Genomic DNA, 24,492 nt, shown 5'->3' with positions numbered 1-24,492 from the left:
GGATAAATACATTAAAATAGATTTTAATTCACTGAATTATTAAATGTTTAATTTATTATGCAAGCAAGAGAAACTTCACAAATAGTAAGTTACTGTACAACTCTAAGTACAATATATTCAGAGCAGTTCTGATACTTTTTGTATTGTATTAAAAGGCTACACTTCATACTATGAAATCTCAGGTATTTCAAAATATTTACATGCACAATTTGTTCTAGTATTAAAAACCTTACACTTAAATGAAGATACTTAGTGCGTAAGAAAATGCACCATCGACTAAGATCAGGAAATTATAACTTTCTTTTTCCTGCAGGACAAAAATATTATGGTTGTCAACCTTCTTTTACTCCTACTTCTTAGAATCTTGTAAACGCAATTTTTTTTATTTTATTTAAAAAAAAAGAAAAGCTTCCATAGGGCAAGTTTATTTCTTCTTGCTAAGGGTTTGTATTTCATAGAACAACAGACCCATTACTTATGGTATCAGGACCTATTATATATTATACATCAAGTGTTACCCAAATTAAAAACAACAAAACCCACAAAAAAAAAAAGATCTTTACATTCTTATTCTGGTAGCGGGCAAGCTGTCTTTACTGAGTGTCAAAGAGTGCAAACAAATGCGTATGTGGGTATCAAGTGTGCTTTTCCCCCTATCCCCAATAATTCTGTGGGAGGTTATATTTTTCCCTGAACTAACCATGTTTGAATGATGCCCAGTGGCTGTACATACACTGAAATACACACATGTACTTCATCAAAAAATTGCACATCATGAATGTCAATTTATAGTCCCATTAATAGTTTCTCTCCCTCTCCCCACAAATGCATAATGGTGCTACAGTGACGTAAAGACTGACCTCCAATGAAATACTTGGAAAATGCAATTACTCCCACAACATACAGTCACTGGACTAATTACAAAAGGAGTGCTCGCTTCAAACAACTGTTTGGTTCCTGTGAACGCTGCTGAAAGCTGACATTCCCATGGAGATCTTAGTTATGCAGTTTATCTGCTTCTGCTGACCAGCTATGTTGTGAAAGAAGGAATTACTTTACTATGGAAATCAATGAATATGAAACCATGCCTCTAAAAAACATATTGCATGCTTTACAATCAAAGAGCTCCATCTTCATTAGAAAAAGTATGAAATCCATCAAGTGACTTAACACTTGAACGGTCAAAAAGTTTACAGACACTGGTTTAAGCCACTACTGTTAGTGCAGTCTTTAATATACCATTTAAGTTTTATACAGCTTTGTCCCTAAGACATTTAAGGATGCAAGGTTAAGAATTTGTCTTTTGAAACATAACATAAACTTTTTTTTTTTTTTGGCTACCTAGAAAGATCCAAAGCTCATTGAATTACTTCAGTAATTCAATAAGGCAATATAAAGATTTAGAAAGACAAAAAAAACCTGTAAATCATTCCTTCCACCAAACTGTAACTGCAAGGCATATCAGTTATAAGTAACTGAATAGTGTTTCAGTAAGTGTTTTGTGAAATTTACAGATAAAATATATTAGCTTTAACTGAAAAGTTCCGAGTCCTGTTGAAAAGGAGTAGTCAAATAATCACAATCTCATTTTATCTACTTCTCCTAGTTCAAACTTACCACAAATGTAATCAGAAGATTTCTACAGCATATATGGACAGAATGCTTACAAATTGTGTTCCAGAAGCATTCAAAAAGTACGAGTGCTTAAAACTAAGAGTGATGCTGTTTTGGAAAATAAGGCATATCCCCATTTATGGTTTCATCAATGTAATTTTGAGTTCAAGACAATAGTTTCAGCAACAACAGACTTGCTCTGAAGTCATATATCTAAAAATTTTCCAAAGCATGACTTGCTATCTGAGAAGTCTGTGGGCATATATCTGCATGTGAAGTTAATTGAGTGTATTCTCCCTCCTCCAGCTGGGATGATATTCTAATTAGACACTAATGCCAAATGATTCAGTTGGAAAACCATGAGAATTGAAAATTTAGGACACTTAATAAATAATAGGAATTTTGTTAGTTTCATATACTTGATGACTTGAAGGTACTCCTTTAGCACCCAGCTGCTAGAGCTACTGAAAAACCCAGTGCAGGAGTAATTGATTAGGCCTCAAATTATCAAATACCCATTACTGAAGGCTTTTTATTACTAAATAAATTCACCAAAAATTTAGAATCAGAGAATCCCAGAATGGTTTGGGTTGGAAGGGACCTTACAGAGCACCCAGTCCCACCCCCCTGCCATGGGCAGGGACACCTCCCAGCAGCCCAGGCTGCCCCCAGCCCCATCCAGCCTGGCCTTGGGCACTGCCAGGGATGGGGCAGCCGCAGCTCCTCTGGGCAGCCTGGGCCTGGGCCTCTCCACCCTCAGAGTAGAGAAGTGCATCCTTATATCTTAATCTAAATCTATCTTCTTTGAGTTTAAAGCCATTATTCCTTGTCCTATTGCTATATTCCCTGAGAAAGAGTCCCTCCCCAGCCTTGCTGTAGGTCCCCTTAGGTATTGGAAAGTTGTTATAAGGTCTCCCTGCAGCTTTCTCTTCTGCAGGCTGAACAAGTGTCCAGAGGAAGGCGACGAAGATGGTGAAGGGCCTAGAGGGGAAGACATATCAGGAGTGGCTGAGAGCACTGGGCCTGTTCAGCCTGGAGAAGAGGAGGCTGAGGGGGGACCTCATCGCAGCCTACAACCTCGTCGCGAAGGGGAGTGGAGAGGCAGGCGACCTATTCACTGTAATCACCAGTGATGTGACCCACGGGAATGGTGTTAAGCTGAGGCAGGGGAAGTTTAGGCTGGACATCAGGAAGAGGTTCTTCACTGAGAGGTTGGTCGCACACTGGAACAGGCTCCCCAGTGAAGCAGTCACTGCACCAAGCCTGTCTGAATTTAAGAAGCGATGGGACTGTGCACTTAGTCACGTGGTCTATACTTTTGGGCAGACCTGTGCGGTGCCAGGAGTTGGACTCGATGATCCTTATGGGCCCCTTCCAACTCGGGATATTCTATGATTCTGTAACAATCCCAACTCCCTCAGCCTGTCTTCATAGGAGAGGTGCTCCAGCCCTTGACCATCCTCATAGCCTTCCTCTGGACCTGTTCTAACAGACCCATAATGCACAGGAGCCTTAAGTGCCTTAAGTTTCAATGACTTCACCACTACCACCCTGAGTATGCTACCTTCAGAAATTCAAAACCTGAAGAGAATCATCAGGTGTGTACATTTCCAACTGTCTTCGCAGGTATCTCCTTTCCACTCAAGCTGAATTTTTGCAAAAAGGCTTTTTAAGAGACAATCTTTGAAAGCATGCTCAGTAGAAAGTGAATCTGAGTAACAAAATGCAGCCCTTTTAGGGTAAAGTTTGCTACTGAAATCATTGTATGATTTGTCAGCAAAATCTTAGTTAAATATTCACAAAAGATCTTAGAACACTTATGTGATAAACTCATGTACACATAAGAGACTGAAATGACTGCACAGGATTAGCTATATTACAGTGAAATGACCAGCCTGATGGGTGAGAGAAGAGCAGAGGGCACTGCCTACCTGGACTTCAGTAAGCCCTTTGGCACTGCCCTCCGTAAGATCTTCATAGCGAAGCTGCTGATGTGTGGGTGGGATGGACAACGAGGCGGATACAAAACCAACTGAGTGGTCAGGCCCAGAAGGCGGCACAAAGTCATGTTGGAGGCCAGTGACTAGTGCTGTATGCCAGGGGTCAATACTGGGTCCAGTCCTGTTTTAGTGTCGTCATTAATGATCTAGATGACGGGGCAGAGCGTACCCTCAGCAAGTTTGCAGATGACAAAACCGGGAGGAGTGGCTGATAGGCCAGAGGGTTGTGCTGCCATTCAGAGGGACCTTTACAGGCTGGAGAAATGTGCTGTTGGGTTAGGAGCCTCCCGGAGTTCAACAAGGGGAAGTGCCAAGTCCTGCCCCGGAGAGAAACAACCCCAGGCGCCAGGACATGCTGGGGGCCACCCAGCTGGAAAGCAGCCTGGCAGAAAATGATTAGGGGGCCTGGTGGACGTCAGGTTGAGCATGAGCCAGCAATGAGCCTTCGCTGTAAAGAAGGCCACCTGTACTCTTGCCTCTCTTAGGCAACGTATTGCCAAGCAGCTCAAGTAAGGTGATCCTTTTCCCCTCTCTCCAGCACTCGTGAGGCCACACCTAGAGCACTGTGTCCAGTTCTGTGCTCCCCAGGGCAAGAGATGCATGGAGCTGCTGGAGAGAGTCCAGCAATGGGCCACAAAAATGATTCAAGGACTGAAACATCTGTCCTACAAGGAACTAAGAGCGCTGGGACCATCTACAGAAAGCAAGGCTCAGGAAGGATCTCATCAGTATCTAAAGGGACAGTGTGAAGAGAACGGAGCCAGGCTGTTTTGGGTAGTGCCCAGTGCTGGGAAAAGAAGCAATGGCACACATGGCAACATAAGAGTGTCCCTCAAAACATCTGAAACACTTTAGTGTGTGGTTGACTGAGTACTGGAACAGGTTGCCCAGAGAGGTTTTAGAGTCTTCCTCCTTTGGAGACATTCAAAAGCCATCTGGGATATGGCCCTGCTCAAGCAGGAAGGCTGGATCAGATGACCTCCAAAGGTCCCTGCCAACCTCTACCAGTCTGGGATTTTGTGATGAACTTGAAGGATAAAACTTGGCATTCATAACTCCGTATGTGATTTAATAGTGAACATTAACATTCTTCAGATTTTATGATTAGCCCAGTTAAATCCAAATAGATCTTACTTTAGACTGGAATACTTCTAATCCATTCCCATACTAACAATACATAAGAAATACTTATCTAGTTACACTACAGAAACTTCCTAGTTGAATTCCTCTCTTAACATTAATTTGTAGAACAGTTAGAGGAAATACAGCCTTAACATGAGCAGAAATTCTGCAGTGCTCATTTCCAAACACAAGATGAACGTTTCTGTAACTGATGTGGAAAGCTTCCCACAAAAGAAACCCTACTGACTGAGGAGTAAGAGACATCCACTAACCATACACATTGTAAGAAACATTCTCTTTGATTCATTTGCAGTGGATACAGCACAAGATGTTTAGATCTCTTAAGCTCTTGTTTCACTGCTCCAGGCTTTTCCAACTAAATTCTGACGAAAAAAATTCAGATACATCTCCATACAGAACCTCTTCATTCTAGCAATAATCACAAGATATGCAATTAAGGAAAAACAACCTAGAAAGATTTTTAAGGACAGTAAAATATTACAGAAAGTTTACTTTTTTTTTTTTCCTAGCCAATCACAAATAACCAAATTAGTAAATAAATGAAAACATTTTTGTCTTTTTGTGCCAGCATGCACAAAACCTGTTCATTATCAATCATGGTGTAATGGTTTTGGCAATAGAAAAATTCCTTTGGAACGAAGAGGTGTCATAACAGGGAAGCCTGGGTGAGTTTTAGCTGAACTCCTACCCGCACACAATCTACATTTTTTTCAGATAGCCCACTTCAAGTCATGTTGCCAAAAATTAACTGCAAGTATTATTGTATACACCAACCAGAACGATGACTCAATGGCACAGGATCAGCAGGAGCAGAGTTCTGCCTAGAAGGCTAAAAAACACAATGCATGGAGCCTGACTTGCAGATACGGTATGAGAATGTATACAGTGCTGGACTGAGAACTCATGTCATTATTACGTTCTGAGACCATAGTAACTATGATCTTCTCTGGATTTATGGGATTTCGAACACACTTCAACTAAACTGAAGTAATTAAAACCACAAACATCTGAAGGTCCTGTTGATGCACAATGCGCCTAGAACTTTGGCTGATACAAAGAAACACGTCCGCTAAGGCACCCCGAGGCAATCTGACAGTGAGTTGGAGAGAACTTTGTTGTCAGTACCACATCATTGTGAGAATAGAGGGAACGGATTTCTTTCAAGGGACCAGCTTCTTTGGGCAAACAGTCAACAAGTTCGCTGCAGTATGCATCAAACCCCAACAAGCGGATCCCAAAGCCATGCGGGGATGAAATCATCCGGCCATCAGGACTGAAACAAAGCTCTTTGATGTAACCCCGGCCCACATTGGCTTCTTCAATGCAATGAGTCAATCGCAGGGAGCAACGAGGTGAGACAGGGCGCACAGGGGCTCCTTCCTGGAATTCATAGACACAAGTCCACTAAAGGGAGAGTCAGAGAAAGGAACATTGAGAGTAAAGCACTGCAAATATGCATTCACTCCTGCTGCATGTAAAGTAAGTAACAAAGGAATGACCAACACATTGCTTATCTACTCCTTGATAAGCATTTACTATGAGACACTGAAAACTGGCAGGTTCCTTGGCATCTTGTCTTTGAGTGGCCTATGTAAACCAGACATTTAGTATCAGAACTTTTTTTTTTAATTAAATAGTTGCTAGATACAGCCTTTGAAATCTAGTTTTTAAAAGAGCAAAGCATAATCCTTTGGACAAGAGTCTGCTCTAATGTAGTGAGCATTTAAGTGAAATCTACAATAAAGCAGAACTCAGCCTTGTCCAATATACAATTGCCCTTTGACATTTTGTGCCCTTAACTTCAAAAGGAAGGTCTTGAAACAAGACAAGTAGATGAAGGAATGTTATGAACAGCTCTATAACAAGCTTGTTACCTGTGAGATGGACAGGGACTTTAATGAGTAATCTGATAATCTAATCTCAAACCAAATGCAAGATCACTCCATGACAAACTAAATTTACGTCATCGTGGAAGACTCAGATTTAATCACAAGACAGAAGAAATGATTTTTGTTCTGTTCAATGTATTCTGTTAAAGTAAACACAAAGGGAACAATATTAATGAATATTAATAGAAAACAGTAAAGCAGATACTTGGACTCTGGGAAGTTATAACTAGGTCAGTCATCAGTATCAACCAACCCAACATGATATTTGCCTTTTCAAAAAATTCCGCAGTTTACAGAATAAGCACTGAAATTTCTTACCAATCTGCTATGCTTCCACTCAGTCGTCTACATATTTGTATGCTGCCATTACAAAGAGTGGCTTTATTCCAAAAGTAAATAAATAAATAAATAGATCAATTTACATCAGTTACCAGATTAAATAAACTATTTGTTAAACACTTAAATATTCAACAAAATCAAGTATTCAAATAATTATTTGGAATGGGTTGCCCAGGGAGGTGGTGGAGTCACCATCCCTTGGGGGTGTTTAAGGAAAGGTTGGGATTTGGTGCTTAGGGACATGGTTTAGTGGGTGACGTTGGTGGTAGGGGGATAGTTGGGCCAGATGATCTTGAAGTTCTTTTCCAGTCTTTATAATTCTGTGATTTTCAATTTTGAAATATATATAAAACCTCTGTCTTAGATTAAATAGGGAGGTCTGCACAACTGTTAAAGCAGTAATACTGAAATAAGCTTAGGAGGAAAAGATGGTTACAAGTTGACTGACTGGTGTAATCTAGGTGTTCTGAGACTTTGGCTGGAATTTGAGTTATAACTGAATTTGAGTTAACCCTGCAAGTTACTACATCAAAAGCAGGTACTCCCAAACAAAACTTGCAGGTTCTTGCTTTTTGTATACAATCTACAAAGAACGGGTTTTTCATTATTTCTGACTGCATAACATACTGCTTGTTTTTCTTTTATGCCCCAGTGCAACATATGCCATTACGTGACAATTCACAAATACACTCTAGGGAACATAATACAAAACTGGTCTCAAAGTCCATTGTAACTTATTTAAAGCAGTATTTAGGGGAGTGGAATCTGCAAATTGCATTTAAGCTGTAGCTGGTCTTGTAACTTAGTATTCCAAATAAAGGCTTGAAATGGATTCTGCCACGAAGATCACTGATATCCCCTTTATTTTTAAATTGCAGAATTTTTCAGATGAGATCACTCTGAAGTTGCATAAGCATCACTGCAGTTAATAAGGTTCAAACCCATGATGTCGCAGTTTTAAGCAGATGCAGAAATATGCCCCGATTTTTTTTCATAGTGGTGCAGGAGCAGGCTCTGGAAAGCATCCACCGGCGTAGCAGAAGCACTTCATTCTTGCAACACTGACAGATATGTACTGGAGGAATTCAGAGGAACTTCTCTGCTTAGCTTAAAATATGCTCACCACTGCACAACTGTGTAATCCTCTGTCTTTTACAAGTTCCTTCTTCCTATATTTGGGTGAGTACATATTTTTAAGTCATGTATTTGGCAGCCCAGGAACTGTTTGAAAAGTTTTAACCGAGCTGTACCTATAAAATGTATTCCATGGAAAAGTTAGGCAACAGGAATACTTAATAAAGGATACAAAACTTTGTAAAAGAACTCTTTAAGAAAGAGAAGTGCTTCATAACCCTGGGCTAAAATTAATTATTTCTGCTTACAAATGCCCTAATTTATTCAAATGCAAACTTACCCCAAATAACAGATTTTCAATATAGTTGTATGATTGATACATCTTACTCAAAAGTTCCTAAGAAGCATTTGTTTTACCTCTTGGTCATCTGTGTTACTTGAGCACCGAAGAAGAGTAGCCCACCCTTTTGGATGTAGCTGTAATGATGTAATGCAGTTGCCTCGGTCTCTCTCTCCAGGAACCTCTGGCGTTAAGACCTCCAGACTATTTCTAGGTGATCCACCTAAAAGGGGAAGTAAACCGTAAGTCTATATGAAATCTATGCATTAACTTTCACTTCTCTCGTCAGTCTACTGCTGAAACTATGTCAAGTGTATCGACACCCTCATCTGTCTGTTAGAAAAGACTGTGGCGTATGAAAGGCTAGATTAAAGAGAGGTTACACTAACAACTGAAGTTAATACCAACGAACTCAGTCCTGATTCCAAATATCTTCATATTTTGAAATTCACCTTCCAAAACCTGTGTTAAATCATCCCATGTTGTGGTCTAAATTCAGGGTTAATGTTCCACACAAACACATAATTAGAACAAAATCTAGAATGCCCTTTTTTTAGTAAGAACTGCTATTTTTAAAATGTTACAATGCCATTCTCAAATTCTTATAAGTCTGCTCAGCTGTGTGCAGGTATACTCCCTTCTCCTCCTCACTCTGAAAGAGGTTTTCACTGGTAAATCATGCCCTGGGGTCCAGATAACCTTCATTATGTCATAACTATGTTTGAACATCTCACAACTGTAAGTAATAATAACTTTATCCTTAGTTTAAATCAGCAAGCAAATTAAAAAGTATTTATCAATTTGCCAAGGTCATGCTGACTATTTGAAAGTGTATCCTAGATTCAGAGGAAGCCTGCTAATCATGGGATCATCAGTCTTCCTAGTTCTGTGTTTAGGATTTGCATGGAGAAACAGCAGGTACATGTTCCAATCATTAAGGAAAACAAAAAGCAAAACACAGCTATGTACTGCTCTGTTCATTTTTTCCCTAAAGGTCATTCAAATGAGGTTTGCTGGAGGGAAAAGAAACAAACAGGGAAAAGGCAGCATGTCTGCATAACAAAAATAATGTACTAATATGAAATAAAATCTCATTGCTGTTTTCAGGCTTCTTGGAGAAAAAAAAAAAAAAGATTAGAACTCCAGATTTTGATGTGCAATGATATTTTATTGGTTTAACAGAAGTCATAGCAACATTTTTAAAGTCCACAGAGGAAACACAGTATTTCCCTATTATTCTCTGGTCTCTTTTGGCTACAATGACTTGAAGTTCCTGATACTTATTTTCCTACCTTCTCGCTGGGAGGACCGTGACATCTGTTTCTCAGACAGTAGACCTGATTCATTCTGGTGACATGGTGAACCAACAGTTCTAGGAGCAGACGAACTGGAAGATGTTATCTCTGCAAACAGCAACACCATATGAACATAACTAAACGCAGACCATTTACTGTCTATGTCCTTCACTTAACTCTCCCCAGCAATGTTACGTAAAGCATAAGGGGAAAGCATCTTGATACGAAAACACCTTCGAAAGATCCGTCTACAGCCTAAAAGTAGCATTTTGATGTGCCTCAAACAAATAAAATGCCAGCACAACAAACTGTTACGAATAAGGAGCAAGTTGTACTCCTTCATTTTCATGTGCTTTCACTACTTTTCCTCTGGCCACTAACAGACATCTGAAACAGGAGTTTGTCACTGTTTGGCTGTTAGTGCCACAATGTGGGAAGAAGCAATAAAATTTTAGAGAATATGATTCTACCAGGTCTGTTTTTGGGAGCAACTGCACCAGCACTTAATTGCTGGAGTGTGCACAGTCAGCCTACTCAACATGAGTAACTTTTATTACAGGACCAAGGATGCTAGATAAATAACACTAAAATAACAGCCTGAGGTGACAACATTCCACAGACTACGTCCTGTGATGCTCAAGTCTTGATAACAAAAATCACTTTGCCTGAGTCAGAATGTTATGCAACAGTACAGATGTGAGACCCCTGAAGAGCTGGAGAGCTCCTCTGCAAAATCCCTGTGACTCCACCTCTGCCTTCTTTTGCTAAGAGCATCACAGAGAACACCTCTATCACAGAAACTGTTACAGATTTTTGCACAAGCATTTACCTGAACTTGACGTAGTCCTCCTAGCTCTTAAAATTGGGTAGCTGCCAACCTCTAAAGATTTGTTTAGATCAAGGTCATGCAAAATCAGAAGATATCCAGAGGATGTTGAGATCAGCATTTTGGAACAGTCTGGTGTCAATCTCATTCTCATAAGAAAACGGGTGTGAAAAAACTTCTTGTGAGGACATCCATCTTCTGTGCACCTGGACAGTAGAGGAAAAAACAAACAAACAAACAAAAAAAAAACAACCAGGAAATTGCTGCAGTGAACTCTGACTGGAGTCCCTGATAATGTCCAGAGGAGTCCAGGACATGCTAAGCATCCTTGTCCATCCTAAACCTCTTTCTGCATGTTGTCTTTATCCTACTTATTTCATTACAATTTGGTCTATCAGTATTCACATTTTCAAAACATCTTGATGGTGAAGAACTTTTCATACAGGACAAGCTACATTTCGTAGTATTAGCAAACAGCTCTCTTCTCTTTTTAGCAACTGGACTATTACAATATAAACCTGATGTGAAGTCTAGGCAAGAATTAGAAATCTAACAGCAGAAACACAGACACATACCTGTTTGTATCCCAGATGATCACATTTCCATCAAACCCTGATGTTACTAGTAGTCTGGTATTGGTATCATACTCGATGTTCTTAACCCAACTGGTGTGACCGTGCAAAGTGCACACTTTTGTGTTCAGCTTTCTCAGATCCCAAAGGGCTATTGTAGTGTCATCAGAACAAGTTGCAAACAGTCGATTATCTAGAAATCTGAAAATTCAAGAAAAATACTGTGGCTGCTTACTAAATAAAATAAACTGGGATTTAAACTAACACAGGAAAAGCAGAGCAGCTGCACAGAAAAAAATTGTATATAGCAAAATATTTGTCAATAAAATTTGCAGTTTTGTTAAAAAACAGTACTGTGCTATTGTTTCATACCTCAACACCTCTAGTAACAAAACAATAAACCTGCACAAGCATAGTAGGCTACTTTTCTTCCTCTTTTTATAAGTTAATCATATAAAGATTGCACAGCCACCAGTGGGATGAATGCACCCACAGAACTCCTGTGTTAATTAAAGCAGTTACACATCTGTACAATATTCACCTTTAATGAAGTTTAGCAAGTCTTTGGAAAGCCCAAATGCCACAGGAGTAGCCAGCACTAGTCCACTAGCAAGATGTTCAAATTGACTGCTTGTCCCTGCAACAGAAACCAGCTAGCCTAGACTATCTGTAATTTATGCCTTTCATTTTCCCCATTATTTGCCAGGTCCCTTTGCCACTAAGATCAGCCAGCACCAGAAGACACACAAATTCTATGTGCTTTTCAGACTACACGAAGTCCTATCAGCTTGTAACAAATTAAACCCATCCTCCTCTTGGCTCTTCAGTTCTACCCACATATCCACCCTTATTCTTTCCCTATTACTCTTTAAATCTTGGTTTTTTTTCCCCCACCACAGATGTAAGTTCTCTCTACTGAAATATATACATATATATACATTTAATAAATACCACTCTTTGTTATTCCTACTGGAAATCCCCTACTGGTTTTAAACGTTGCTGCTCTGTACAGCGCAAATCCCACTGACTTTGCCAAAGCACTTTGTACCCACACTTCCTTTAGTTAAACTCCTGAACTCCTCACTTTGGAAGGCTTGTCTTTGCTAGGCAGGACACATTGTTACTTGGCATCTAATTCAATCGTTCACAACTGAAATACCACTCTAGATCTTGAACCCGCTATGATAAACGGAACACTTGTTGTAAAGCTAGTGATAGAAGTTGATTAACAGGAACCTGCTTTCAAAAATGCCCTGCCTAATCACCTTACAGGCACCTGCACAAAGAACTGGTGACACAACCATCGCTGGAAATACTTAATGCTAAGCTTATCAGGGTGCTGGTAAACAAACCTGTAGCCCTGTTTGTATCAGAACGTTGGATCAGACAATCTCCAGAGGCCCCTTCCAGCTTAGGCTTTTGATTCTGAATCAAAATTTTTGATTCTGTGGTATGACTACAACTTTGTACAGGCCGCTGAGAAACTCCTCTCCTGTACTGAAGACACTGAAAAACTGGCCCCATTGTTTCACACAGGATATATAACAGTGCTTGTCCTAGAGACCTAATCAAGCTGATTAACTGGCCTATGTACTGCTTGTTTTACTAACCAAATGGTTTATACTGCATACAGTAGTGCTGTTTTGGAAATATTTATTACATTAAAATCTGAACACAGCCATTGTTTGCTTATTTCCCAAGAACTTTAACTATACTTCAATCCTTCTTTGTCCATCTTTTGCTGTAGAGCCCACTTGGCTTCACAAAACCCTAGGAAAACTGCTCACTGCAGCTGCAAAGCCAGGAGAAAGAGCCATGTAAACCTTCTGCATCCAGGCTTATGTAGCACCTGGCACAGTCCCAACCAGCAGTTGGGTTTATCTTTATAATTATGAGCTCTAACTCATAACATGCCATAATATTCCTGAGGCTACACTGGGTTTGTGCTGCAAGGTTTCGTTGTGGGGGAGCTGCAGGGGCAGCCTCTGTGAGCAGAGCCCAGCAGCTGCCCCATGTCAGACCAGAGCCAGCTCCAGCTGCTCCAAAAGCGACCCACCGCTGGCCAGAGCTGGGCCATGAACAAACAACATTGGTTGGGTCTCTGGGAGAGTGTGTTTTTTGCCCCTTTCTTAGGGCAAGAAAAACACTGCATTGCAGCAGTTGGGAAAGAGCAGTGAGCAACCAAGAGAGAAAGAATCCTGCAGCCATCCAGGTCAGTGAAGGAGTGGCAGAAACAAAATGTTCTGGACTGACCACAACCTCCATTCCCTTTTCCCCCTGTGCTGCTTGCTGGGAGGAGGTAGAAGAAAGCGCACGGCAGGAAGGTGGTTTTAGGATGCTTTTAGTTCTCACCGCTTGTCTGGTAGTAATTGGCATTAATCTTTCCTATGATTATTTTGCCCATGACAGTAATTGAAGAGCAATCTCCCCTTCTGTACCTCAACCCATGAGCTTGTCATCATATTTTCTCCCCCCTGTTGTGGAGGGGGAGTTAGAGAACAGCTGTGTGGTGCTTGGCTACCTGTTGGTGTTAAACCACAACAGCATCGTATATATTCAATACTAAGTAACAATCAAGGGAAAAAAATAAAACAGATTTGCAGGAAGAGATTGGAACACACTACATCTCCTCACTGTATAAATTCACCTTTTGCCTTGATCTTGAATGCTGCATGCAACCCTGCTTAGTCCACCAAACAGGTTCCAGAAGAAATGGAAAAAACATAGGGAGATAAAAACAGCACGGAACAGCTTTCATTTAAGTAATGAAAATGTAAACTAGGATTCTTTCACTTGAGAAAGTCCTAACTGAATGTACATATGATGCAGGCATATAAAACTGAGTGCCAGGGAGCAAGTAAATAGAAGTTAATGGTTTGTTGTCTCTCTTGTTTAAAGAAAAAAACTAAAATAAAAATAGAGAACATCATATTAAGCTCACAAGTTTTAAAAAACTTCTTAAATATACCTGGAAATATACTTTTGCTGTGGAACTCTGCCACATGAGGTGCAGTTACTGAAGCTTAAATGAGCTCAAAAACTGACCAAATCCAGGTGCAAAAGATGTCTGTCTCAGGTGATTATACACAAATCCGTAGCAAGTGGGAGGCTAATAAAAGAGGATCAGTAAATACTTCCCTCTTCTTACATACCTCTGAAAGCACAGGTTGCCTCAGTAATAATATTTGTAACATTGAAATGGACTGCCCAGGGAAGTGGAGTCCCCGTCCCTCAAGGTTATTTAGGAGATGTGTGGATGTGGCACTATGGGACATGGTTTAGTGATGGGACTCAGTAGGCCAAGTAGATGGTTGGGCTTGATGATCTTGCAGGCCTTTTCCAACCTAGATCATTTTATGATTATAAAAAAAAATAAAATAAATTTAATTTAATTAATGCCAATTAAAACAGACACTAATGCCATGAATTGCAGCTCCTCCATCAAAAAAAAAACACTTGGCAGCATTAAATACCACCATCAGTGCTTTCAGATTCCTCCTCTGCCCCTTCCCAGCCTCAAATGCAGGAGAAAAGGCAAATGGCACAAAGCAAACTGCAGCCTAATGGCTACACAAAATACACTTTCCCAAAAATAACGCAGAACACAAACTTACTACACTCTTACCAGAAAAGCATCCATGTTAAGAAAAAAAAATAAAAATCTTTTCTTCATTCTGACCAACCTGATATTATTTACACAATCTTCATGAGCTTCAGAGAGAGTTTTGATGTGCTTTGAAGATATTGGGTCAAAAAGCAGCACTTCAGTCTGTTCACAAGCAACAGTCAACACAGACCTGAAGAGAAGCAGAGCAAAACAGAAACATTTGCATTTGGTAAAAGAACACAACATTTGTGCATAGTGAACTAATCTTCAATCCCTTCATTCACAGAAACACAGATTTGTAATTATTTAGCTTGGCTTTCTCCTCACATTGCACAGAACCTACAACAGTGTTGTAAACGACTGCTATCAGACATCACGTTACTAATCAAAAGAAAACTGAGTTCTCTGACGAAAGGTGTTTTCTAAATGCAGTACTGTTGTTATTACCATCAATAGAAGTGATAGTCACGGACATCAAAAGCAAGGCACTGGCACCAGTCTAAGTTTGGTATTAGCACAGACTCGGCTGGAAGAGGAGAGAGGCTGTTATCCCTGTTGTCAAATTAACCTTAGAAAAACAGTCATTGAAGCAGGCTGCCGTTACTAAAGTAAGGACATAGAAAAGTCTGGAGCAAGATTTACTATCTTGCTGTATCAACTAAATCATTTTCCAGAAACAGGACAACTGTTACAAACTGCAATACTAAGGACTTACTTTACTCAATCTAAAACAAAAAAAAAATCCTTTTCTTCCGCGTTTAAGTCCATTTATCCACTCACAGCTTGTCACAGAGATGAAAATCAAAGACCTTTTCCAGATTACGCATTATTTATGAATGAGATCAGAAAAGTTTGCAGTAAGTTCAGAGGCCCCATATAGGCATTGAAAACATCACCTGATTTCAATTTTGGCAGGTTTTCTAGTTTTCCATTAGCCTGTCCTAAGCTATCGATATTTATTTCCATTATATACCTTGAAAGTCTGATTTTAAATAAACTAACGCTACAGCGACAGTTAAGTTCGGCCTGAAAATTAGTGAATTAAATTAGCGAGGGCAACCTCCACGAAAGCCGAGGTGTTGCCCCAGCTCAGCAACAACTCCGACCAGGTACAGGAAGGGGGCAGCGTACCCCAGCAGTCCTTGGCCAGCAAAGCAAGAGCTTGAACAGCAGTACCCCACGGGGAGGCCAGATCTAACCGGCACTGCACGGACAGTCCGCAGGTGATCCTTGATCCAAGATCCTTGCCCTCCTCTTGGAGTAGTGTTTTGAGGAGTCAGAAACCAACAGCACGGGCAAGCACCGGGAGCACAGCACTGCTCACCGCAGTTAGCTCTGCTGAGGGAGCCTAAAAAGGGATCAGAAGTCTCCAAAGCACAGAGGTGTTCTCATCAGCACAGGTCAGAGCAGCTCTGCAACTAACCATCAGACAGTTTAGCAAATGTAAACAAGGCCTAGGCTGCTTCACCTGATATTAGGATAACTGAGGGTCAGTGCCAGTTTATGCCCAACACCACTTGTGGCACACTGGGACAGGGAAGATGTCCCTGTGTCACCACATATTTTTTGCTGAATTTGGTTTTGGACAAGAAAGATCTCTGGTTTAGCTACAGTGCAGCCTCTCAGGCACCAGATACAGGGGGCAGGAAGAATACAGAATTACACCTTGTGCCAGAGTCCTGCACAAAGAATCTTAAATCATAGCACGGTTCTACAACTACTGCAGGTGACACTTCTGACACTGCTACAGGAAACCTGCGTGTGGGTATTTTTCGTATTACATCACTGTGGCTAAGCCAGAACTTTCTCAGCTAACTGCTTTACGCTGTAGAGAGGTGATGGCAGAACCTCACATCTTGGGAAGCCTGTGCACAATCTACCGAGGATCTACAAAAGAAATTGCCTTCCATCAACACAGTCTCTCAGGACTAGTTTGATAATCACGGGAGCTTAACTTTAACTTCTCTGAATAACAGAGGAGTGAATAAGGAGTTGAATTTTGGCACTACAGCACAATCATGGCAAAATTGTCATGAGTTCAGGTGTTCAAGGAAACTGGAATGCTGTTCCAATGAAAACTCACTGAAAACAGAAAAGGTGGCTAGCTATGTGAGAAACAAAGTTGTGTTTTTGCAGTAGAGAATTACTTTTCTGTATTCCAAGGTAGTTGTGTAGTCATGATAAGGAGAAATGCTCAGTAGGTAAGTGGACAGTAGAAGGCCTCACTCTTCCAAAATAAGGCAGAAGCTTGAGAAAAACAGGATGAGCGGTGTGAGAACAGTAAAATAGAGATCACAAGTTCTCAAAACATAAGAAAGGAGAAATTAAAGGGTTGAAAAAAAGAAAACTTGTACATATATGGTATAGAGGAGTGTGGAGTAGCTTGTGAACCTGTAGTACTCAGCCAATGAGGAAACAGGGGAGGTGATCAGGCGTCGGGTAATTGGGAATAAAAGGTTATGATTTGTTTACTAAACTGTGCTCCTAATTGACAGGATGCCCGCCATTGCAATCACAAATAAAATAGCTTCACAGAAGATCCTGTCTGAAGAAAATTATTTGAGATGTTTCTCACAATCTGGGGGCTCGTCTGGGATCTTGTCGCCTGCCAAAGCTTTCTTGCCACCACAGAGAGGAAGGGGCACCCTGCTGACTTCAGCGGTCCCGTCGGGGGTGGTGGGTTGTCTCGGTACGGCCGGCAAAGGACCGAGACCGTTAATCTGAAGACAGGCTCTGCGAAGCTCTGGGGAGAAGGGAGGCCAGCACTGACATACACAGACACAGCCCAGACATAGTCCAGCCCAGATCGGGAACAGGCACAGGCATTACTGCTGATAACCCGGACCGGGAAGCCGTGCACGGACCGCGGTAAGGGCAACTTTACCGTGCCTTGCCTCGAGCTGGGCTCGGGGAGACTCTTGTGTGGAGTGTGAATGAGACGCACTTTTAGTGCGAGGCGAGTGTGGAGTCCCGATCCGCGAGGTTCTGTAGTCCCGCGAGGGGACGAACGAGGTCCCCTCGGCTGGAGAGGGATGAAGCGAAAGAGAGAAGAGCGAAAGAGAGTCTCGGGGGTTTGGGCCCTTAGGTGTATGGTACCCCGAGCACAGTGAAGTGAGGTGCTCGGCAGTACACCCCACCTCTGTCCTAATCCTAGGTGAAGGCGTGTGGTACCCTGTGGGTGGTAAAGGCCACAGCAGCACGTCAGGAAGAGCTGGGGATTAAGGGTTCCAAGAGTCAGCAGGGTGGGGTTGGAGACCCCGGGACTGTGCCTAAAGATAGCCCTTTGGAGAGAATGATAAGGATTTGGAAAAACAACCCAAAAAATAGGGAAAAAAGTTTAAAAAATATAATTAAAAAATGGTTAAATATTGTGTAATTGTCTGGCCTAAAAAGCTAATAAAAGGAGCTTCGGTATTTTGGCCAACATACGGGTCTGATGAAAATTCAGGCTTGAAATTTATATGCAAACAATAAGGTTCCTTTTCCAGAGGAGGAATCAAGTTATGCTCCCTATCATCCTAATATTGCACCGGAGGCAGCGGCAGCTGCTCCAGGAGGGGAGACAGGGACTGCAATTGACGCTGTCCCTGGAGAAGTCGCGCCAGGGAGCGAGGAGCGGCAGGAGCGGAGCCGGGGGGGGTCCCGGTGGGGCCTCGGGGCCGTGCAGGGCCGACCCGGGGCCGGTGCCACTCCCCCCTTACCAGCAGACAGGTTAGGAGTTTTCAGAAGGAAATGAAGCCTTTAAGTGAGGGCCTAGCAGAACAGTCAAATCCGCTTCTAAGGCCTAATTTGTATTCCTGAGAGGGAAATGTCAATCTTGAGTACGTTATTCACTGGAGAGGAATGTTTAGGAGGGAAACGATTTGCCAGGCAGCTATGCAAGAATGGGAAAGAACTAACACCCCCCCAGACCACGAGTAATTCCGATAGAGCAGAAATATCCACTTAGCTAACTGCGATAGTAACAACCCACAACACAGAAATCATATGAGGGACTCGGAATCAGAATTAGAAAGTACTCGGGGATGAACCCTGAGGACCCAGTAGCCCAAGGGCTCTTTAAAGTTCATTTTGTGACTAAAGCCTGGCCAGATATACAGAAAAAGCTCCAGAAGGTGGGAGGATGGAGTGAACAGTGCAGGTAGTGTGAAGGTCTATGCCAAGAGGGGAGATGAGAAGCAAAAGCAGAGAGCGAAACTAACGGTATTCACAGCGTGCTGGGTAGTGAGGCAGAGGGGGAGATAGAGGGAATTGCGGGAGGAGTCGGGCCCAGGATGGAAAGGAGAGGAAGAGAGACGAAGGAATAGCAGACAAGGAAAGCTACCTGTGTTGCAGCCTAAATCCTGGCAGGGACAGGCTTTGAGAAGATGTTACAAGTGTGGCCAGGCCGGCCACTTCAAATAGGAGTATCCGCAGTGGAAGAAGGAGGAGAGATTGCTGTTATGAATTCAGAATAGGGGAGTCAGGGCTTCTCAGAAAGCTAGTCCCCTGATAAAGGAAAAGGTGTACCTCAAGGGTTCCTCCAGCGTACCTCAATGGGGATCACTCTACAATTATCGTTACAGGCAAAACAGACAGCATAGGAAGATTAATAAAATTTATTACCTATTGCTGACGGGCTGGAGCGGTGAGAAACAGAGAAACAAGCTGGGGGCACCTTCCCCCATCCACTCTCTTCCACCTCTTCCCTGCCCTGAGTGATGTGGGGGGGGGGGGCGGCATTGGGGGCTGCAGTCAGTCCGTGGTGCTTCGTTTCCACTGCGCCTTCAGGGTCCCTCTCCCCCCTGCTCTGTTGTGGGGTGCTGAAAAACGGGCTGCATTGCTTGCGGCTTGGCGCTGGGCAGCGGCGGGCGCCTTCGGAGCCGGCTGAAACTGGCCCTTATCTAACACGGGGCAGCTGCTGGGTTCTTCTCACAGGGGCTGCCACTGCAGCCCCCTCCGCTACCAGAACCGTGCCATGTGAACCCAATGCACTGAGGCAGCTAGGTCACTGCTGGCCTGTAAAGTATCACGGCTTAAATTAACTAATGAAACCCTAAATGTGATGGGGTAGAAGGGACAGGGATAACAGTGCCACTTTTTGGGGACAGCAAGCTGGGACTAGGGATAGAATGATCACTGGGCAATTATTGTATGCACCCGAGGCAGGGACTAACTTGTTGGGAAAGGATTTGGTAATGAAATTGGGCATTCAAACAGTGAATTGTTAGGCTGGGATAACGGTATTATTAACGGGGTGCTCTCAGACCCTGAGCAAAGATATATTTGCCTTTGAGTGGAAAGGCCCTGAAATGGGGCGGAAGCAGCAACACAGATGGACACTTTTACCTCAGGGGTTTACAGGGCCACCAATTTATTTGGGCAAGTTCTAGAACAAATTCTGGAGTAATTCCAACCTCCCGAGGAGGTGTTACTGTTACAAATATGTGGATGATCTTTTTTTGCCAGGACAGTCGAAAACAGCTGTGAAGGAAGCCACTAACAAGCTACTCGACTTTCTGGGAAAACAGGGCTTAAAAGTATTGGAAAATAAATTAAAATTTGTAGAAAGAGAAGTCAGCTATTTAGGGCATCCAGTGTCTGAGGGGGAACGAAGAATAAATCCAGAGAGGATTCAGGGAATTGTTGAGCTACCCCTAACCAAAACTAAAAAGAACTAAAAAGTTTTAAGAGAGAGAGGTTTTTAAGGAATTAGGAGTCACGAAGTCCAAAGGAAAACAGATACTCCCTGATGGGAGAAAAATGCTGAATAAAGTACTAATGAGGCAAATAATTAACAGTTTTGCATCAAGAGGGTCATTGGGGAATTCAAGCAACGTGTGACGCTGTGCTATGGAAATATGTATGTTTAGGAATATATACACTCTGGCTGAACAACGCAGGAGTTGTGTAGCATGTCAAAAGGTAAATAGGAAAAATATCTGCAGTCAGCCCAAAGGGGGGGCGAGAACCAGGAATTCAACGCTTCCAAAACGTACAGGTAGATTTTACAGAACTCCTTAGAGTAGGTAGATTTAAATACTTGTTAGTCTTGGTAGATCATTTGTCAGGGTGGGTGGAAACTTTCTCTTCAGTATCTGCTACTGTGAACATAGTCACTAAAGTAATTCTAGAACAAATAACTCCCAGGTATGGAATTGTTGAAAATATTGATTCTGATCAAGGAAATCACTTTATGTCAGAAATACTGCAAGGGCTAATGTGAACTCTAGGAATTAAGCGGAAATTTCACACTCCTTGGCATCTTTCCTCTTCTGGAAGGATGGAGAGGATCAGACAGTAAGGAAGCAACTGACGAAGTTCTGGACACTCGGCTTCCCCAAACGAAGTGCTTACCTTTGGCACTTCTCTGCATTCAAACTGCACCAAGAAAAGATGTGGGAGTTTCACCATACGAAATATTATTTGGATTGCTGTACATGGACAAAGGGAATGGATTACCTCTTTTTGAGACAAAAGATGCTTTTCTTAAGAACTATATACTCGGGCTGTCGTCCTCTTTGTCATCTCTCAGGACCCGTGGACTGTTAGCTCAAACCCCACCCTTGGAAGCCCTGATCCATCCATCCCGAGAAGGAGATCGGGATCTGATGCGAACATGGAGAGAACTGAAACTGCAGCCTGAGTGGGACGGACTGTTCCAAGTGCTCCTGAGACAGCAGTAAGAACGGCTGAGACAGGGTGGACTCATACCTGGGTAAAAGCATCAGTTAACCCTGATACCAGAGAGACTGCATTAACAAAGACTTTTAAGGTTAAAACTGTTAAAACTATCTATTGTAAACCTTTAACAACTTCTTAGAGGAATTCTTAACGAATTAATGAGTAAAAGGGATTGAATTACACTGAATCGGAGTGTTTCCAGTGTACACTCCCTGGAAGTGGGAGAAACGAGGGTATTCAATCCCTACCAGAAGAATCATTATTTTTCGATTGTTTTTCTTAATTATTTCTTAATTGTAGAGTTGTATATATACATAGAAATGATGTATTTTATCTTAGTAATACCTATTCTTAATGGATTAGTGATTGGAAGGAGGTAAAAATCAGCACTTCCAATTAATCCAGAACATCTCTTGAGTTCCATCTCGAAATAATTGTTGGATTTGCACCCAGATGCCTAGAAAGACTGAAAAGGCCTTCTCCCTGATTGCCATTTCCAGCAGCAACCATGTCTGGATACTCTAGATTTCTAAAAATGACAGATCATACTCAGTCCCGGGAAGGAATAGATTTTTAAGTTGAGCTCCCTACACATAGTCCTGGCTCCAATATACTGTGTTATCGAAGGTGCCTTTTAAACAACAGTGATAGAAACTCAGGGGGCAATAGTACTGACCGTGGGTGTGGAAATATCCATGAGGTAGGGAATAATCCGGACTGTACCGAATATGGTAGCCCCGGGAATGCTAATATACATAATGCACACCAGATACAACACGAGAATCCTGTAACTGGATGGCCTGTCCAGAATGGCAAGGGGTGGTACTGGCTATATGGCCATAAAGCCAGGAAGGTGTTGCCCCTAGGATGGAAGGGAGCTTGCACCCTGGAGGCAATAATTCCAAATGTAACTATTATTGAAGACCCACAAAGCCAAAGCCCCCTTGAGACCACACACAGAATTAAGCAGACTTCAGATAATCCTCTAGTTAAATTCTCTAGCATTTCACAGTTTTGCAGGGTGGTTTTTACCTTGGTTAGGGGTGAGTGAATTAGAAAACACTACTGTAAATATCTCAGCTACAATTGAAGAACTAGAAAATGAGTTAGATGAGTTTGCAAAAATAGTACTCTAGAATCAAATAGTATTAGATTTATTAATAACCTCATAAGGAGGAGCGTGCACTGTAATTCATACTAGTTTCTGTATATATGCAGATCAAATGGGATGAATTTGACTGATCTCAAAAATATTTGGAAAAAAAAAAAACACAACAAGATCCTACACAGAGTAACTCAAGATGACAATTCCTGGGGATTTAGAAACATTTTAGAGAAACTAATTTCGTGATTAACTGAATAGAATTGGCTCAAACAACTATTTGTTGGTATTGTAATAATAATGGCATTGTATATCTGTCATCCTCCGTGACATCCGAGGAAGAATATTGCACCTTAATGTTGGAAAAACTCAAGAGTGCAGTATGTGAAGAGGAGCAAAAACAACAATAGGAGTAAGAAAAGAAGAGGGGGGAATTGTGAGAAACAAAGTTGTGTTTTTGCAGTAGAGAATTAATTTTCTGTATTCCAAGGTAGCTGTGTAGTCGTAATAAGGAGAAATGCTAAGTAGATAAGTGGACAGTAGAAGGCCTGACTGTTCCAAAATAAGGTAGAAGCTTGAGAAGAACAGGATGAGCAAAACAGAGATCACAAGTTCTCAAAACATAAGAAAGAAGAAATTAAAGGGTTGAAAAAAAGAAAAAATGTAGACATCTGGTATAGAGGAGCGTGGAGTAGCTTGTGAACCTGTAGTACTCAGCCAATGAGGAAACAGGGGAGGTGATCAGGCGTCGGGTAATTGGGAATAAAAGGTTATGATTTGTTTACTAAAATGTGCTCCTAATTGACAGGATGCCCGCCATTGCATTCACAAATAAAACAGCTTCGCAGAAGATCCTGTCTGAAGAAGATTATTGGAGATGTTTCTCACAGCTATCACAGGTGATGTGGATTTCAGGTGACTAGCCATACTGAAGACACTGTTGAGATCAGTCTAGGGGGTGATCTCAACCCTTTTTCATGCCAAGAAAATTCAACATGAAAGCCTACTGCAAGGTATGAATATGCAGACTTTTCCGAACTGAAATGTTCTGGTGTGAGCTAGCGTGCCAGGATTTCCCTAATTCTTACTCTACGTGGTTCCAGGTCTCACTTGTGCTGTCTGTACTGTTAGGCACATCTTGAGCAGGACACCTCTAAACGCATTTGCCAGTGCAGACCCACAAAATTCATGTAGCTGTAAACAGGAAAAGAAAATAAAAAAAAAAAAAAAGAAAGCTGTCTCAGGATCAAACCTATCTCAGGAACAAAGTCAGCTCGCCGAGCACACCCGATGCCAATGTTTTTGCTCCTCAACCTCGGAAATAGCTCCCCCGGGCTGTGCCGCGGTTTGCGCTCCTCGCCCCGCGGAAGCCCCCCGAGGGGAGCGGAGCGGCGGCACGGCGCGGCGGCACGGAGCACGCCCGTCCCAGGGCAGCCCTCGGCCTTGCCGCCCGCCGGTGCTGCCGGCTGCCTGCGGGCCGTGCGGCGGCAGCTCACCGCGGCTGCGGGGCCGCTCGCGACCGCCCCGAGCGCACCGGGCCCCGGCCCCGCCGCGGCTCCCCCCGCCCCCCCCCCCCCCCCCCCCCCCCACGGGCCGGGAGCACCCCAGGGGGGGCTCAGGAGCGCGCAGGCGGCGGGCCCGGACCCCCCCCCCCGTCGGGCCCGCGCGCGGCCCCTACCCGTCGGGCGAGTACTCGAGGTTGAAGACGGCGCCGTGCGTGCGCGTGCTGAGGTACACGGAGTCGGCGGGCTGGATGGAGCCGTACAGCCCGGTCATGGCGCGGAAGCTGTCCCGCGCCGGGTCCACGGCGGCGCTGCGGCCTAGGCAGCGCCCGCGCAGCCACCCGAACAACCCGGGCCCGGGCCCCGGCGCCGCCCGCGGGCAGCCCGCCGACGGCTCCATGCCCCCAACCGGCGGGGGGGGGCCGGGGCCGGGGGGGGCCGCGGCGCTGCGGGGCCCCGCCCGGGGCGGCTCCGGCTCCGCGCTCATCCCGCGCCGGGCCCGGGCATCTCCGCGCCGCCGCCGCCC

General features: G+C 43.1%; 1 protein-coding gene across 2 annotated transcripts; it reads right to left on the bottom strand.

Annotated features, from left to right (window-relative positions):
• Nucleotides 1–36: 36 nt before the first annotated feature.
• Nucleotides 37–24,468, bottom strand: DCAF10 (DDB1 and CUL4 associated factor 10). 2 transcript variants are annotated; one of them, XM_083817522.1, is made up of 8 exons: nucleotides 24,143–24,468; nucleotides 14,776–14,889; nucleotides 13,740–13,772; nucleotides 11,096–11,293; nucleotides 10,524–10,726; nucleotides 9,692–9,802; nucleotides 8,477–8,622; nucleotides 37–6,161 (listed from the first exon to the last, which is right to left on the bottom strand). In XM_083817522.1, the coding sequence occupies exons 1-8, from the start codon at nucleotides 24,451–24,453 to the stop codon at nucleotides 5,793–5,795; spliced, it is 1,485 nt and encodes a 494-aa protein (XP_083673648.1). In that variant the 5' UTR covers nucleotides 24,454–24,468; the 3' UTR covers nucleotides 37–5,792. The 2 variants fall into 2 exon arrangements, with proteins under 2 accessions (XP_083673648.1, XP_083673649.1); XM_083817523.1 differs by lacking the exon at nucleotides 13,740–13,772.
• Nucleotides 24,469–24,492: the final 24 nt, after the last annotated feature.

This window comes from Anser anser (assembly GCF_964211835.1).
Source record: "Anser anser genome assembly, chromosome: Z".
Taxonomy (NCBI): domain Eukaryota; kingdom Metazoa; phylum Chordata; class Aves; order Anseriformes; family Anatidae; genus Anser; species Anser anser.
This window is presented reverse-complemented; position numbering and strand designations above follow the sequence as displayed.

What these genes read in the sequence shown, in the direction of transcription:
- DCAF10 (XM_083817522.1), bottom strand. Translation starts at nt 24,453, where the DNA reads ATGAGCGCGGAGCCGGAGCCGCCCCGGGCGGGGCCCCGCAGCGCCGCG. An exon ending in ATTCAAGATCAAGGCAAAAG is followed by an intron (nt 11,294 to 13,739) that starts GTGAATTTATAC and finishes TTGAATTTTCAG; the next exon opens with ATTTCTAGATAATCGACTGT. An exon ending in ATCATCTGGGATACAAACAG is followed by an intron (nt 10,727 to 11,095) that starts GTATGTGTCTGT and finishes TCTACTGTCCAG; the next exon opens with GTGCACAGAAGATGGATGTC.